At 38.7% G+C, this 15,542-nt stretch overlaps 1 protein-coding gene across 4 annotated transcripts in view; it reads right to left on the bottom strand.

The window, feature by feature from the left end:
* Positions 1-15,542, bottom strand: part of fcho2 (FCH and mu domain containing endocytic adaptor 2) — a 204,209-nt gene that overhangs the window by 35,792 nt on the left and 152,875 nt on the right. For all 4 annotated transcript variants that reach the window (XM_073048321.1, XM_073048322.1, XM_073048323.1 and 1 more), the window contains one exon: positions 14,684-14,813. In XM_073048321.1, the coding sequence (XP_072904422.1) occupies positions 14,684-14,813 (130 nt within the window). The remainder of the gene's footprint in view (positions 1-14,683; positions 14,814-15,542) is intronic.

Consider the following 15,542-nt stretch of genomic DNA (forward strand, 5'->3'; position numbering starts at 1 on the left):
ACAGCTTTAAGTTCCTTGGCCTGCACATCACCAAGGATCTCACGTGGTCTGTACATACCGGCTGTGTGGTGAAAAAAGCATAACAGCGCCTCTTTCACCTTAGACGGCTGAAGAAGTTTGGCATGAGTCCCCAAATCCTAAGGATTTTCTACAGGGCACAATTGAGAGCATCCTGACTGGCTGCATCACTGCCTGTTATGGGAACTGTACTTCCTTCAGTTGCAGGACTCTGCAGAGAATGGTGAGGACAGCCCACTATTCAGGACATTTACAGGGACAGGTGCGTAAAAAGGGCCCGAGGGATCATTGGGGGCCTGAATCAACCCAACCACAAATTGTTCCAACTGCTACCATCTAGGAAACACTACTGCAGCATTAAAGCCAGGACCAACAGGCTCCAGGACAGCTTCTTCCACCAGGCTATCAGACGGATAAATTCACACTGATACAATTGTATTTCTATGCTGTATTAACTGTCCTGTTGTACATACTATTTATTACAAATTGCACATTGCACATTTAGACAGAGACGTAACATAAAGATTTTTACTACTCGTGTATGTGAAGGATGTAAGAAATAAAGTCAATTCAATATTTATGTTATTCTACAGATGTGCAGTAGAGAGCATTCGAACAAGCTGCATCACTGTATAGTGCGGAAACTGCACTGTGACAGTCAGGAAAGCTCTACAACGGGTGATCAAAACTGCCCAATGTATCACCAGCACCAGCCTACTCACCATCAAGAAAATACCCTGTATACACAGAAAGGTGTTTACCAGTAGCATCATGAAGAATCCCACCCACTCTATTCATGGACTATTTATCCCACTCCCATCAGGAAGAAGGCTACGCTGCATCCATGTCAGCACCAACAGCCTCAAAAACAGTTACTTTCCACAAGCTGTAAGGCTGATCAAAACCTTCTCTCCCTCTCCATACCCCCAACTATCACTACTTTTATCATTTCCTGTCAGTCACCTTATGTACAGACACTCCTGTGCCCAGTGTCACTTCATGGACATATAATCAATCTATATATATATGTTATGTATTTATATTTATTGTGTTTTTTTAAATTATTTTTATTTTTTGAATTAAAATCTGTCTCTGTCTAAATGTGCAATTTGTAATAAATAGTATGTACAACAGGACAGTTAATACAGCATAGAAATACAATTGTATCAGTGTGAATTTTTTAAAATTATAATTATGGAGAAGGATAGGACTAGACCCAGTGTTGAGATTTTTGATTGGACAAAGGCTAATTTTGAGGAGATGCGAAAGGACTTAGAAGGAGTGGATTGGGACAATTTGTTTTATAGGAAGAATGTAATAGAGAAATGGAGGTGATTTAAAGGTGAAATTTTGAGAGTACAAAATCTTTATGTTCCTGTTAAGTTGAAAGGAAAGGTTAAAAGTTTGAGAGCACCATGGTTTTCAAGGGATATTGGAAACTTGGTTCGGAAAAAGAGGGAGATCTATAATAATTATAGGCAGCATGGAGTAAATGAGGTGCTTGAGGAATATAAAGGATGTAAAAAGAATCTTAAGAAAGAAATTAGAAAAGCTAAAAGAAGATACGAGGTTGCTTTGGCAAGTAAGGTGAAAATAATCCGAAGGGTTTCTACAGTTATATTAATAGCAACAGGATAGTGAGGGATAAAATTGGTCCCTTAGAGAATCAGAGTGGACAGCTATGTGTGGAGCCGAAAGAGATGGGGGAGATTTTGAACAATTTTTCTTTGGTATTCACTAAGGAGAAGGATATTGAATTGTGTAAGGTAAGGGAAACAAGTAGGGAAGTTATGGAAACTATGACAATTAAAGAGGAGGAAGTACTGGCACTTTTAAGGAATATAAAAGTGGATAAATCTCCGGGTCCTGACAGGATATTCCCTAGGACCTAGAGGGAAGTTGGTGTAGAAATAGCAGGGGCTCTGACAGAAATATTTCAAATGTCATTAGAAACGGGGATGGTGTCGGAGGATTGGTGTATTGCTCATGGTTCCATTGTTTAAAAAGGGTTCTAAGAGTAAACCTAGCAATTATAGGCCTGTCAGTTTGACGTCAGTGGTGGGTAAATTAATGGGAAGTATTCTTAGAGATGGTATATATAATTATCTGGATAGACAGGGTCTGATTAGGAATAGTCAGCATGGATTTGTGCATGGAAGGTCATGTTTGACAAATCTTATTGAATTTTTTGAAGAGGTTACAAGGAAAGTTGACGAGGGTAAAACAGTGGATGTTGTCTATATGGACTTCAGTAAGGCCTTTGACAAGGTTCTGCACGGAAGGTTAGTTAGGAAGGATCAATCGTTAGGTATTAATATTGAAGTAGTAAAATAGATTCAACAGTGGCTAGATGGGAGATGCCAGAGAGTAGTGGTGGATAACTGTTTGTCAAGTTGGAGGCTGGTGACTACTGGTGTGCCTCAGGGATCTGTATTGGGTCCAATGGTGTTTGTGATATACATTAATGATCTGGATGATGGGGTGGTAAATTGGATTAGTAAGTATGCAGATGATACTAAGGTAGATGGTGTTGTGGATAATGAAGAAGGTTTTCAAAGCTTGCAGAGAGATTTAGGCCAGTTAGAAGAGTGGGCTGAACGATGGCAGATGAAGTTTAATGCTGATAAGTGTGAGGTGTTAAATTTTGGTAGGAATAATCCAAATAGGACATACATGGTAAATAGTAGGGCACTGAAGAATGCAGTAGAACAGAGTGATCTAGGAAGAATGGTGCATAGTTCCATGAAGGTGGAATCTCATGTGGATAGGGTGGTGAAGAAAGCTTTTAGTATGCTGGTCTTTATAAATCAGAGCATTGAGTATAGGAGTTGGGATGTAATGTTAAAATTGTACAAGGCATTGGTAAGGCCGAATTTAGAGTATTGTGTACAGTTCTGGTCACCGAATTATAGGAAAGATGTCAACAAAACAGAGAGAGTACAGAGAAGATTTACTAGAATGTTACTTAGGTTTCAGCACCTAAGTTACAGGGAAAGGCTGAACAAGTTGGGTCTTTATTCTTTGGAGAGTAGAAGGTTGAGGGGGGGACTTAAGAAAGGTATTTAAAATAATGAGGGAGATAGATCGAGTTGATGCTTTTTCCACTGAGAGTAGGGGAGATTCAAACAAGAGGGCATGATTTGAGAGTTAGGGGGCAAAAGTTTAAGGGTAACACGAGGGGGGAATTTCTTTACTCAGAGAGTGGTAGCTGTGTGGAATGAGCTTCCAGTAGAAGTGGTAGAGGCAGGTTCGGTATTGTCATTTAAAGTAAAATTGGATAGGTATATGGATAGGAAAGGAATGGAGGGTTATGGGCTGAGTGTGGGCCAGTGGGACTAGGTGAGTGTAAGCGTCGGCACGGACTAGAAGGGCCGAGATGGCCTGTTTCCGTGCTATAATTGTTATATGGTTATATTTCTGTATTCTTTATCATATTATTTTATTTTGCACTACATTGGATACGGAGCAACAATTATTTCACTCTCCTTTACCCTTGACATTAAACAATCTTGAATCATCTCAGTGATGATTTCAGAAATATCCACAAGAGCCAAAGCCTTTCCGCCAACTACAAGACAAGTCAGAAGTGCAGCTCCAACATCTCTCAAGTAGCTCTGCACAATTCAGGATAGAAGAGTCTGTCCGACAGGCACATCATTCAACCTCCCTAGAGTTTCTTTCCCTCTCTTATAAGCTCAAGGTGGTTGCTGAGTGTGCACCATTTAAGAAATATATACCACAGTTACTTATCTAAGCTACTCCAGAGAGATGAGGCAGAAGTTGAAAGGAAATAGCATGACCAGTGCAGGTACTCCTCCGAGATTCACAACATCCTGATTAAGAAATATGTCTCCTGTCCTTTTGTTTTGCTGAGTCGATACCTTGGAAATCTCTATCCAAAGATTAATTCAATTCTGCTCAAGTTTAATTATTATTCAACCATACTCATGAATACAGCCAAATGAGGCAGCATTACTCTAGGGTCAAGGTGCAAAACACAGTACCAACAATCACTCACAGCACAAATTGCACGTGTCAGATAGAAAGATACAGCCACACAATAAAAGTGACCAAACTCAAGCCACTGAAATCTGTAGACAAGCACAACAAAGCTTGTCTTCTGTTGAGCAAACATTGGGGGTGGGGGCAGCATCAACTCCAGCTGCCCCAGTAGAGTGCACCGGCTCTGATATCTCTCTCCTGGCAGCTGTCAACAAGCAACAAACTGAATACTGCCAAGATCTGCAGTTGACAATACAGCTCATCTTCTGTCGAGTGAACACTAGTGGGGGGGTGGGGGGGGGTGGCACCACCAACTGTAGCCTGGATGCCCATGGTATTACAAGAAAGATTCTAGCATGGATAAAGCAATAAAGCAGTGGCTGATTGGCAGGAGGCAAATAGTGGGAATAAAGGGAGCCATTTCTAACTGGCTGCAAGTGACAAGTGGTGTTCCCCAGAGGTCTGCATTGGGACTAATTCTTTTTACGTTATATGTCAATTATTTGGATTGTGGAATTGATGTCTTTGTTGCAAAGTTTGCAGGTAATATGAAGATAGGTGGAGGGGCAGGTAGTTTTGAGGAAGTAGAGAGGCTACAGAAAGACTTAGACAGATTAGAAGAATGGGCAAAGACATTTCAGATGGAATACACTGTTGGGAAGTATGGTCCTACACTTCGGTAGAAGAAATGAAAGGGTTGATTATTTTCTAAATGGAAAGAAAATACAAAAAATTTGCGCGTTCTTGCGCGGGATTCCCTAAAGGTTAATTTGGAGGTTGAGTCTGTAGTGAGCAAAGCAAATGCAATGTTAGCATTCATTTCAAGAGGACTAGAGTATAAAAGCAAGGATTTAATGTTGAAATTTTATAAAGCACTGGTGAGTATTGTGACCAGGTTTGGGCCACTTATCTTAGAAAGGATGTGCTGAAACTGGAGTATTCTAAGGAGATTCATGAAAATGATTCCAGGATTCAAAGGCTTGTCATATGAAAAGAGTCTGATGGCTCTGGGCCTGTATTCACTAGAATTCAAAAGAATGAAGGATGACCTCATTGAAACCTATCAAATGGTGAAAGGCCTTGATAGAGTGGATGTGGAGAGGATGTTTCCTTTGGCAGCAGAGTCTAAGACCAGAGAGCACAGCCTCAGAATAGAGGGGCATCCTTTTAGAACAGAGACGAGGGGGAATTTCTTTAGCCAGAGAGTACTGAATCTGTGGAATTCTTTGCTACAGGCAGCTGTGGAGGCCAGGTCTTTAAGGCAGAGATTGATAGATTCTTGATTAGTCAGGGCATAAAGGGATATGCAGAGAAGGCAGGATATTGGGGTTGAGAGGAAAATTGTATCAGCCATGAAGTAATAATGGAGCAGACTTGATGGGCCAAATGGACTAATTCTGCTCCTATATCTTATGGTATTATAAATTGAACTTGTGGCATTCCACATTAACATTAATCAGTGGCAAAACTTTCACCAGGAGATTGAAATGCTTTAGCAAATAGGTCTATTATTGTCTCATGCACTGAGATACAGGTCTAGTGAAAACCTATGTCATCCATACAGATCATTTCATTACACAACAATGCACTGACGTTATACAAGTGAAAACAGTAACAGAATGCAGAACAATGTGTTACAGTTGCAGAGAAAGTGCACTGCCAGCAGACAATAAAGTGCAAGGCCATAACAAGATAAATTGTGAGGCTAAGAATCCATCTCATCATATGAGGAGACCACTCAATATTCTTGTAAATGTGGGAAAGAAGCTATTCGCGACCCTGGTGATATGTCCTTTCAGGCTTTTGTATCCTCTGCTCAATATGGGGGAAGGGGAAAAGAGAGAATGTCTGGGGTGGGTGATATTGTTGGCTGTTTTACTGAGGTAATAAGAAATGTAGACAGTCCGAGGGAGACTGGCTTCCGTGATGTGCTGAGCTATATACCCAACTCTCTGCAGTGTCTTGTGGCCTCAGACAGTTGTCGTGCTCAGGGCAAATTGTGGTGCATTTGGATAGAACATGTTTCTATGGTGCACTGATAAAAATTTGTCAAAGGGGACATGCCATATTTCTTTAAACTCCTGAGGAAATAGAGGTACTGGTGGGCATTCTTGGTCATGGTATACACATGGCTGGAGCAATACAGGCTTCTAGTGATGTTCACTCCTAGAATCTTGAAGCTTTCAACCTTCTTGACCTCAGCACTGTTGTAAACAGGAATGTGTGCACCACCCAATTTCCTGAAGTAAATGACCAGTTCTTTTGTTTTGCTGACAAGGTTGTTGTCATGACGCTATGGCATTAAGCTCTCTATTTCCAGCCTGTACTCCCACTCATCAGTTTTTGAGATTCAGCCCATGACAGTAGAATCATATGCAAACTGGTAGATGGAGTTAGAGCAGAATCTGTCCAAACCGTCAGGAGTGTATAGAAATTGAGTAGCAGGTAGAGGAAATAGCTTTGTGGGCATAGGTGTTGAGGAGGCAACTCAAAAGCAATTAGGTTTGGAGAATAAATGCTCACCTTGCCAATGTTGCCCAGTCTTGAAGACAGCTAATAATAAAATCTTCAACATCCGAATATTGATTCAAGTAATGTTAAGAGTGAGAATAAATGAGAGAAATTTCTGAAATGCATTTGGAACTACTTTGAGCCCTCCAAAAATTGAGCTGTTGCTGAATCTGGTTCTGAGAATAAAGTGATATTGGGGTCAAATATCCTAAATATTAAATAATTGCAAGAAAAAGTTTGTGAACCTTTTGTAATTATCTGGTTTTCTGTATTACTCATAAAATGTGATCTGATCTTCATCTAAGTCACAATAATAGACAAACACAATCTGCCTAAACTAATAACACAGACATAATTGTACTTCTCATGTCTTTATTGAACACATTGTTTAATCATTCACAGTTCAGGCTGGAATAAAGTATATGAACCCTTTTACTTAATAACTGGTAGAACCTCTTTCGGCAGATTAACCTCCACCAAATGTTTCCTGTAGCTGCTGATCAGATTTGCACAATGGCGAGGAGGAATTTTAGACCATTCCTCCATACAAAAGTGTTTCAGTTCATCAATATTTCTGGGATAATTTGCATGAACAGCCCTCTTCAGGTCATGCAACAGCATCTCAATTGGGTTAAGGTCTGGACTCTGACTTGGCCATTCCAAATCACAAATTTTCATCTTTTTTTAAACTATTCTGTTTTTGATTTACTCATGTTTTGGATCATTGTCTTGTTGCATCATCCAACTTCTATTAATATTCAGGTGACAGACTGCTACCTTGATATTCTCCTGTAAAATATCTTGATACAGTTTTGAATTCATTGTTCCCTCAACGACTGCAAGTTGTCCAGGCCTTGAGGCAGTAAAGCAGCCCCAAACCATGATGCTCCTTCCACCATGCTTTACAATTAGGATGAGGTTTTGGTGTTGGTGTACAGTGCCCTTTTTCCTCCAAATATAGCTGTGTGCATTTCTGTCAAAAAGTTCAACTCTTGTCTCATCTTTCCACATAACATTGTTCCAGAAGTGCTGTGGAACATCCAGGTGGTCTTTTGCAAACTTGAGACATGCAGCAATGTTCTTTTTTTGGACAGTAGTGGGTTCCTCCATGCTGTCCTTCCACGAACACCAATCTTGTTCACTGTTTTTCTTATACTGGACAAATTAGCAGAGACTTCAGCAAGTTCTAGAGATTTCTGCAGGTTTTTTGCTGTTGCCTTGGGTTCTTTTGTGCCTTCTTCAGCATTGTATGTTGTGTTCTTGGTGTGATCTTTGCAGGATGCCCACTACTAAGAAGAGTACTGAATTTCCTCCAATTGTAGACAATTTCTCTTACTGTGGATTGATGAACACTCAGATCTTTAGAAATGCTTTTGTAGCCTTTTCCAGCTTCATGCATCTCTACAATTCTTCTAAGGTCCTCTGAAGGTTGATTTGATTAAGGCAGGGTGCACATAAATAGACCTTTCTTGAGAAAAGCAGGCTCTGTCAGTAACCTGACTTTGTGTGTCTATTTTTAAAATAGGGCAGGGTACCTGTACAATCCAAGCCTCCAATTTCAGCTCATTGATTGGAACACCTGACACCAAATAGCTTTTGTAGACGGCATTACCCCAGAGGTTCACATACTTTTTTGAACCTAGACTGTTATAGTTTAAATGGTGTACTCAGTATTGTCAAGGTGCTCAGTATTGTCGAGAAAAAGTATGATCGTTTGTGTTATTACTCTAGGCCGATTGTGATTTAGATGAAGATCAAACCACATTTTATGAGTAATTAATTGCAAAGGGTTCACAAACTTTTTCTTGAAACTGTATGTTACTCTGGATTTCCAGCATCTGAGAATTTCTTCCATTTATCCTAAATATAATAATTCTCTTTGGAATTGTCCCAATATGATAATAGATTAAATCTTTGCCAGTATTTGACATGAAATAGAATTCTTTTGCGTTATTATCAAAGATTCAATATTTTCCCTTTATCACATTCCACCTTCCAAATGATCAAACCATAAACGCAACAGCAGATATTTGACCTTTATGATATTACATACTAAAATTATAACCTAAAGATACTCATTACTGATTAGACTGGTCTGCTTTGGATTTACGTGAACTTTTCATGAGAATGTTTTAAAACAGTACAGCATAATTGGCATAACCAACCATGAGTGTTTCAATACATTCATCTTATGTATAAAGCATATATAATTGTAGAAAATATAATGTTTGCATCTAGATTTATATCTGTTTACCTTAAAAAACTACCATGGTTGGAAAGAACAAAAGGACCCTTCACAACTGAAAACAATTTTTAAAAAAAGCAAGAACTGGTTCAAGCCTTTCACCAAGTACTGTACCTGCAGGTGTCTCACTGCATTTCTCAAATGAAGGAAGCTTTCCAATGAATACATCAACATCTAATATGATAAACGCACAAAGATATGGACAAAGACCATAAGATAATAAGCAGATATTTAAGGGTTGGCCTCATGCAGCACAGAGCTACAGCTTCTTAATTTTAATTACTCAAAATTCAAATGCCATATTTATGAGGAATAAAACCAAGTAAACTTATCTTCTTAATGATAAGTTTATAAATCCTTTCTACTAGGATTTTTGTTCGATGTTAAAGTAATTTCTTTATTGTGCTATTGGTCTCCAGGCACAGTTATTTAACAGTGACCTACTCAGTAGGTTTTAAGTCTCCAATATGAAGTTCAAAACTTTTATATTTAAGGTAATGCTAAATTAATTTACTCTTAATATTAAATTTATAACATTCAAAAGTATAGCTTTATGAGTGAAGTTATTCTAGTCAAAAATAATAAAAATAAGAATCAGTGCAATTTTGCACAAGTAATTAACCTGTTTCAGTCCAGGAAAGAAAGTACACAGGATAAAAAGTTGGTCTGAAGATATTTTGCCATATAGTTTCATGCAAAACATACCAATAAGAACAACAGAGTTGGGAGTATTTGGAATCTATCATGCTCTTGAAACAGTTTCAACATTTATCATTTCTGATCTTCTACTTCATCACTATTGCAATATTACTTGAACCCTTATCATCCAGAAATCTACTGATCTTTATTTTAAATGAACTCAATTACTTAACTAATAAATAAAGACATTTCTTTTCATCTTAGTCCTAAACAGTCTACTCCTTATTTTCAAGCACCCTCTCCAGGTTCTAGATTTCTGAGTTAGGGAAAGTGTTCTCTGAGCACCTAGCCTGCAAGTTTCTTATAGATGGTCTCTTATTCTTCTAAACTCTAGGGAATACAGTTCCTGTCAACTCAGTTTCTCCTCATAAGGCAAACCTGCCAGCAGGTGAATGAGGTCACAGTGGTGGAAGCACTTTGGGGCCACTGCCATAATTGCATTAGCTTTAAAATAGCTATGTAAAGGGACAGAACTGATCTACAGGTTCAATTTTGGCAAGGTAAAGCTTTTGGTATGCTGGCCTTTATAAATCAGAGCATTGAGTATAGGAGTTGGGATGTAATGTTAAAATTGTACAAGGCATTGGTAAGGCCAAATTTGGAGCATTGTGTACAGTTCTGGTCACCAAATTATAGGAAAGATATCAACAAAATAGAGAGAGTACAGAGAAGATTTGCTAGAACGTTACCTGGGTTTCAGCACCTAAGTTACAGGGAAAGGTTGAACAAGTTAGGTCTTTATTCTTTGGAGAGTAGAAGGTTGAGGGGGGACAGATCGAGTTGACGTGGATAGGCTTTTTCTATTGAGAGTAGGGGAGATTCAAACAAGAAGACATGATTTGAGAGTTAGGGGGCAAAAGTTTAAGGGTAACACGAGGGGGAATTTCTTTACTTAGAGAGTGGTAGCTGTGTGGAATGAGCTTCCAGTAGAAGTGGTAGAGGCAGGTTCGGTATTGTCATTTAAAGTAAAATTGGATAGGTATATGGATAGGAAAGGAATGGAGGGTTATGGGATGAATGCGGGCCAGTGGGACTAGGTGAGTGTAAGCGTCAGCATGGACTAGAAGGGCTGAGATAGCCTGTTTCCATGCTGTAATTGTTATATGGTTATATGGTAAATTTTGACAGTATGAGACAGAAGCTGGCAAAGGTTGATTGTGGGCAAAGGGACCACAAGGAAGTGGGAGGTGAGAGCTCAAGGTCTGCATGTTCCTGTTAGAGTGAAGAACCCTGGATGACAAGGAATATTGAGGGCCTGGCCAGGAAAAAGAAGGAAGCATGGGTATTATGCATAGCTTTGTGTATGGGAGATCATTCTTACGAATATGGTTAAGAATGCACAAAGTATGGTTAGTATGTTTGCAGTGAAACACTAAAATAGGTGGTATAGTTGGTAATGAAAATGGCCACCAAAAATTACAGGGGAATCTTGATCAATTGAATAAGTGGGCTTAGAAATGGCAAATGGGTAAGTGCAAGATGTTGCATTTTAGAAAGTCAAATTCAGGTAGGATTTCTACAGTGAATGGCAGAGCCCTAGGAAGCATTGTAAAATAGAGGGACATTAGAGTGCAAGTATGTAGCACATCGAAAGTGGAGTCATAGATAGACAAGGTAGTGAAGAAGGCTTATGGCATGCTGGCCTGTGTGAGTCAGGACAATGAGTGTAAAACTTGGGAAGTTATACAAGATACTGGTGAGGCCACACTTAAGAGTATTGTGTTCAGTTTGGTTGCCTTACTTTATGAAAAATATTATTAAACTGAAAGGAGTGCAGACGATATTTGCAAGGATGCTGCCAAGTACCTGAGGGACTGAGTTATACAAAGAGGGTGGACAGACTTTATTCTTTAGAACATAAAAAGACTTCAATCGATCTTGTAGGTGTATAACATCATGAAGGGCATAAATAGGGTGAATGCATTCAGTCTTTTTCAAGAATCTGGATCCACAAACTAGAGCACTTAGGTTTATGGTGAGAGGGGAAAGATTTAAGAGGAACCTGAGGGGCAACATTTTCTTTTTTTTGGAATCAGCTGCCAGAGGAAGTGGTTGAGACAGGCACAATATTAAAAGACAGTTGGGACAGTTACATGGATTGGAAAGGTTAGAAGTTATGAGCTAAACACTGACAAATGGGACAAGATTGGATGGGCATCTTGGTTGGAAAAGACCAGTTGCACTTAAGGGCTCATTCCATGTTTATATAACTATGAGTGAATCTGTCTATTCTCAATCAGCAGCATAGTGATGGGATGGGTTGAGAATAACATCAAAAGCTGCTCTTCAATAACCCTGCTCACCAATATGTGTTTAGGTTTTGATATTGTCAAAATTCCTCATCTCCAGACTTCATTGCAGGCTTGGTCTAAAATTGGTAAAATTCCAAAGATGAGACAAGAGGTAACAATCAAGGTGGCAACTGATTAAAAGTAACATCATTGTAATACAAGCTTCAAATGGAAAAATAATCTAGTTTTGGATCTAAAGTCCAGGACCTTACTAGAGAACTTGTGTGAGGCAGTGTTTGTAGTATAAATATTCTCAAGGACTGTTTCAATGACCTTCCTTATACCAAAACATTAGAAAAGGGATATTTGCAGATGATCTCAGAATATGTAATTCCATTTGCAACTATTCAGATCATGAAAGAAGACCCAGAGAGCACAGAAGCATGTGCCTGGATGTGGCCGATAACATTCACACCAACTAAATGCCAAAGAATAACCATCTCTAAAAATAGGTTAACGAAAAACCCTTAACATTAAACAGCAATATCATCATCAAAGCTCCCATAACATCCTGGGAGTTACCAAATGGATCATCCAGGTAGGTATCATGATTATAAGAACAAGTCAGATGTTGAATAAATTGTGACAGCTCTGCTTCTAACTTCCCAAAGCTTTTTCACCACCTGCGAGGCACAAGCTTCATAGAGTACTTGGATCACTGTAGTCACGACAACAAACGAGTAGTTCAATACCATGTAACGGTAAGCAAAAGACTTACTATTCACCACCTAAGCATTCATTTTCTCCATTAATGGAAAATTTTGCTCACAGAATGTATCATCTGTGAAATGCATTGCTATTACTTAGCAAGACTATCTTGATTGCACTTCCAAGCCCATGAATTATACCAGCAAATAGGCCAAGCATACCAAGTACATAGAAAAGTCACCACAAGCATATTTCTCCCTAAATTACCTTTTATCCCAAGTTGGAAATACATGACTATTCTTTGCTGCCACAAGATCTAAATCTTGGAACTCATCCACTAAGCTCTGGGACGCCTGGACAGTGAAGACACATACATCAGGATGTTCTTCATTAACTGCAGCTCAGCAATTAACATTATCATCCCTGTAAAAGTAATCAATAAGCTCCAAGTTTAGGCATCGATACCTCATTGTGTAACTGGATCCTGGACTTCCCCACTTGCAGACCACAGTCAGTACATATTGGCAACAATACCTCCTCCACAATCACCATCCGAACATGCAACACAAGGCTGTGTGCTTATCCCCCTGCTCTACTCGCTTCACACCAATGCTATATTCGAGTTCGCTGAAGACACCACTATTGTTGGCTGAATGAAAAGTATACAGAATAGAAAATAAAAAATCTGGTTGAGTGGTGCTACAACAACAAACTATCACTCAACTCTGATTATTAATTACAGGAAGAAGAAATAGGGGCTCCATGAGTCAGTGTATATTTGCAGATCAGTAACTTTAAATTCCTGGGTGTTATCATAACAGAAGATCTGTCCTGAGACCAGAATGTAAATGCCATTTCAAAGAAAGCACAATAGTATCTCTACTTTATTAGAAGTTTGTGCAGATCTGGCATGTCATCTACAACTCTGACAAACTTTTATCAGTGCACAGTGGACAGTATACTAACCGGTTGCTTCACTGTCTGGTATGGAAACACCAGTGCCTGAGAACAGAAAAGCCTACAACAAGTGGTGGATACAGCCCAGTTAATCACAGGAAAAACCCTCCCTGCCATTAAGCACATCTACAAACAGCGTTGCCTCAAAAAAGAAGCAACCATCATCAAAGACCCCCACATTCACGCCAGGTTCTCTTCTCGCTGCTACTACCAGGAACAGAAACAGTTATTTCCTTTTAACCATAAGGCTCCTGAACCAGTGTGGACATCTTCACTCATCACAACACTCAACTGATCATTGAATACAACCTTTGGACTCACTTTCAAGGACTCTACAACTCATGTTCTCAGTATGTATCTTTCTATTCATTTATTTTTACTTGTTTCTTTTTGTATTTGCACAATTTGTCAGTCATTGTTAGTGTGTAGTTTTTCATTGGACTTCTTTATTCTACTGTGAATGCCTACAAGAAAATGAATCTCAAGGTAGTATTCGATAACACACACATACTTCGATAATAAATTTACTTTCAACTTTGAATTTAACATAACTGTTTGCTAGGGCTGCCAAACTTCAAGTATGTAGAGCACCTTCAAGGATAATTAAATATTGAAATTAAATGCTTATGTCGTCAACATGGCCCTCATCCCATAAATGGAAAAACAAAAAAGTAATGGTCGTTTACCTAAATCATTGCCAACAAGAAAGTACTTGCAGTATTTATTTTCATTCATTATCACATTGTGTCCATTATAGTTAACTGTCTAGCAATTTAGATACAAGTCCTTATGGCTCAATTACAGTGAATATATTTTGAGATGCAACATTGTGGCATCTTGCCAGCTATTTGTTTAGTGAAAACTTACTCTACTCAGTCACAAAAACAGAATTGCTAGAACTCAGGCAGTCAAGAAAAATATCTGCAGAAAAAGTAACGTGTTAACTTTTCAGATCAGGAACTTTTCCTCAGAACTCAGATTCTTCTCACTTATTTCCAAGAATTCAGGGTTTCCAACTGAATATTCAAACAATCTCGGTCTATTCTTAAAATTTAATTGAAAAATATATTTTTTAGCTGTACCTCGAATTTTTTCAATTTTTGTAAAGGATTTTTGATCAGTATATTGCTGGTTACTAGTGCTTTATTTATACCACTCCCACAAGAAATTTTGATTGAAATATTCAATTACTGACAATCTTCACAGCAAGTGAAACAAGAATAAATCCATTAGGTCAGCTTGTCTGTTGACTTACATAATACTGACAGCTACAGAGGAACTTAAGCCACAATGACTTCTACTGTGGACCTACCAACTGTTGGTGTCGTCGTTGTACTTAAAGAAGCGGAGGACCCAATTGAGGATGAACTTTCAGCACGCGCCAGTGGGGCTACAGGAGGTGGACTGGTCGTGGACAAAGATGTAGGACTAAATGATCTGGACTGAAAAGAAATAAAATTATGATTACAGTTTGCTCATACATATTTTTGTAGCTAAATATTATTAAAAGGCTTTATAACAATAAGACTACAGACACCAACAAACAATCAGTGGTAAAATTATATTGGTATTCAACTGGAAAAATTCTGGCAGATGTTATTTGTATCTTGTAAAGTGTCAGAGCACAAACATTTTCAGATTTTGTAGGGTAAGATAAAGTAATGGTTGTTACAGAACTAGCTGGTAGCCAGAGTTCTGAAATACTGATCAGTGTGCACATGTATGAATCCTACCATAGCTGCTAGAGAAGTCAAAATGCAGTAACTAAATAAATCAAGAATTAAAAGTAAACTAGTCTCAGTGAGGGCAATCATGGATTTGCAGCATTGTTTGAAACCTATAATGTCAATAAATATCCTTCAGGGAAGCAATATGGTACCTTTGCTTGAGGTAGCTTATATTGGACTCTAAATCCACCAATGCAGTTAAATTGCTTCTTTAATAGAACACAGAAACAGAACAGGACCAAGCCCCGTGGCCCACAATGTTGTGATAATAAAGCAGTATTCAAATGCCCAACTAAACAAATCCCTTCCTAGTCCATATCCTTTCAGATCCTGCACATTCTTGTGCTGATCTATGAGCCTTTTGAATGCTACTATTGTATTTGCCTTCACCACCACCCCAAGCAGCACAATGAAGGCACCCACAAGTCTCTGTGTAAAAAAAAA

The sequence above is a fragment of the Hemitrygon akajei genome, chromosome 6, assembly GCF_048418815.1.
Source record: "Hemitrygon akajei chromosome 6, sHemAka1.3, whole genome shotgun sequence".
In the NCBI taxonomy this organism is placed as follows: domain Eukaryota; kingdom Metazoa; phylum Chordata; class Chondrichthyes; order Myliobatiformes; family Dasyatidae; genus Hemitrygon; species Hemitrygon akajei.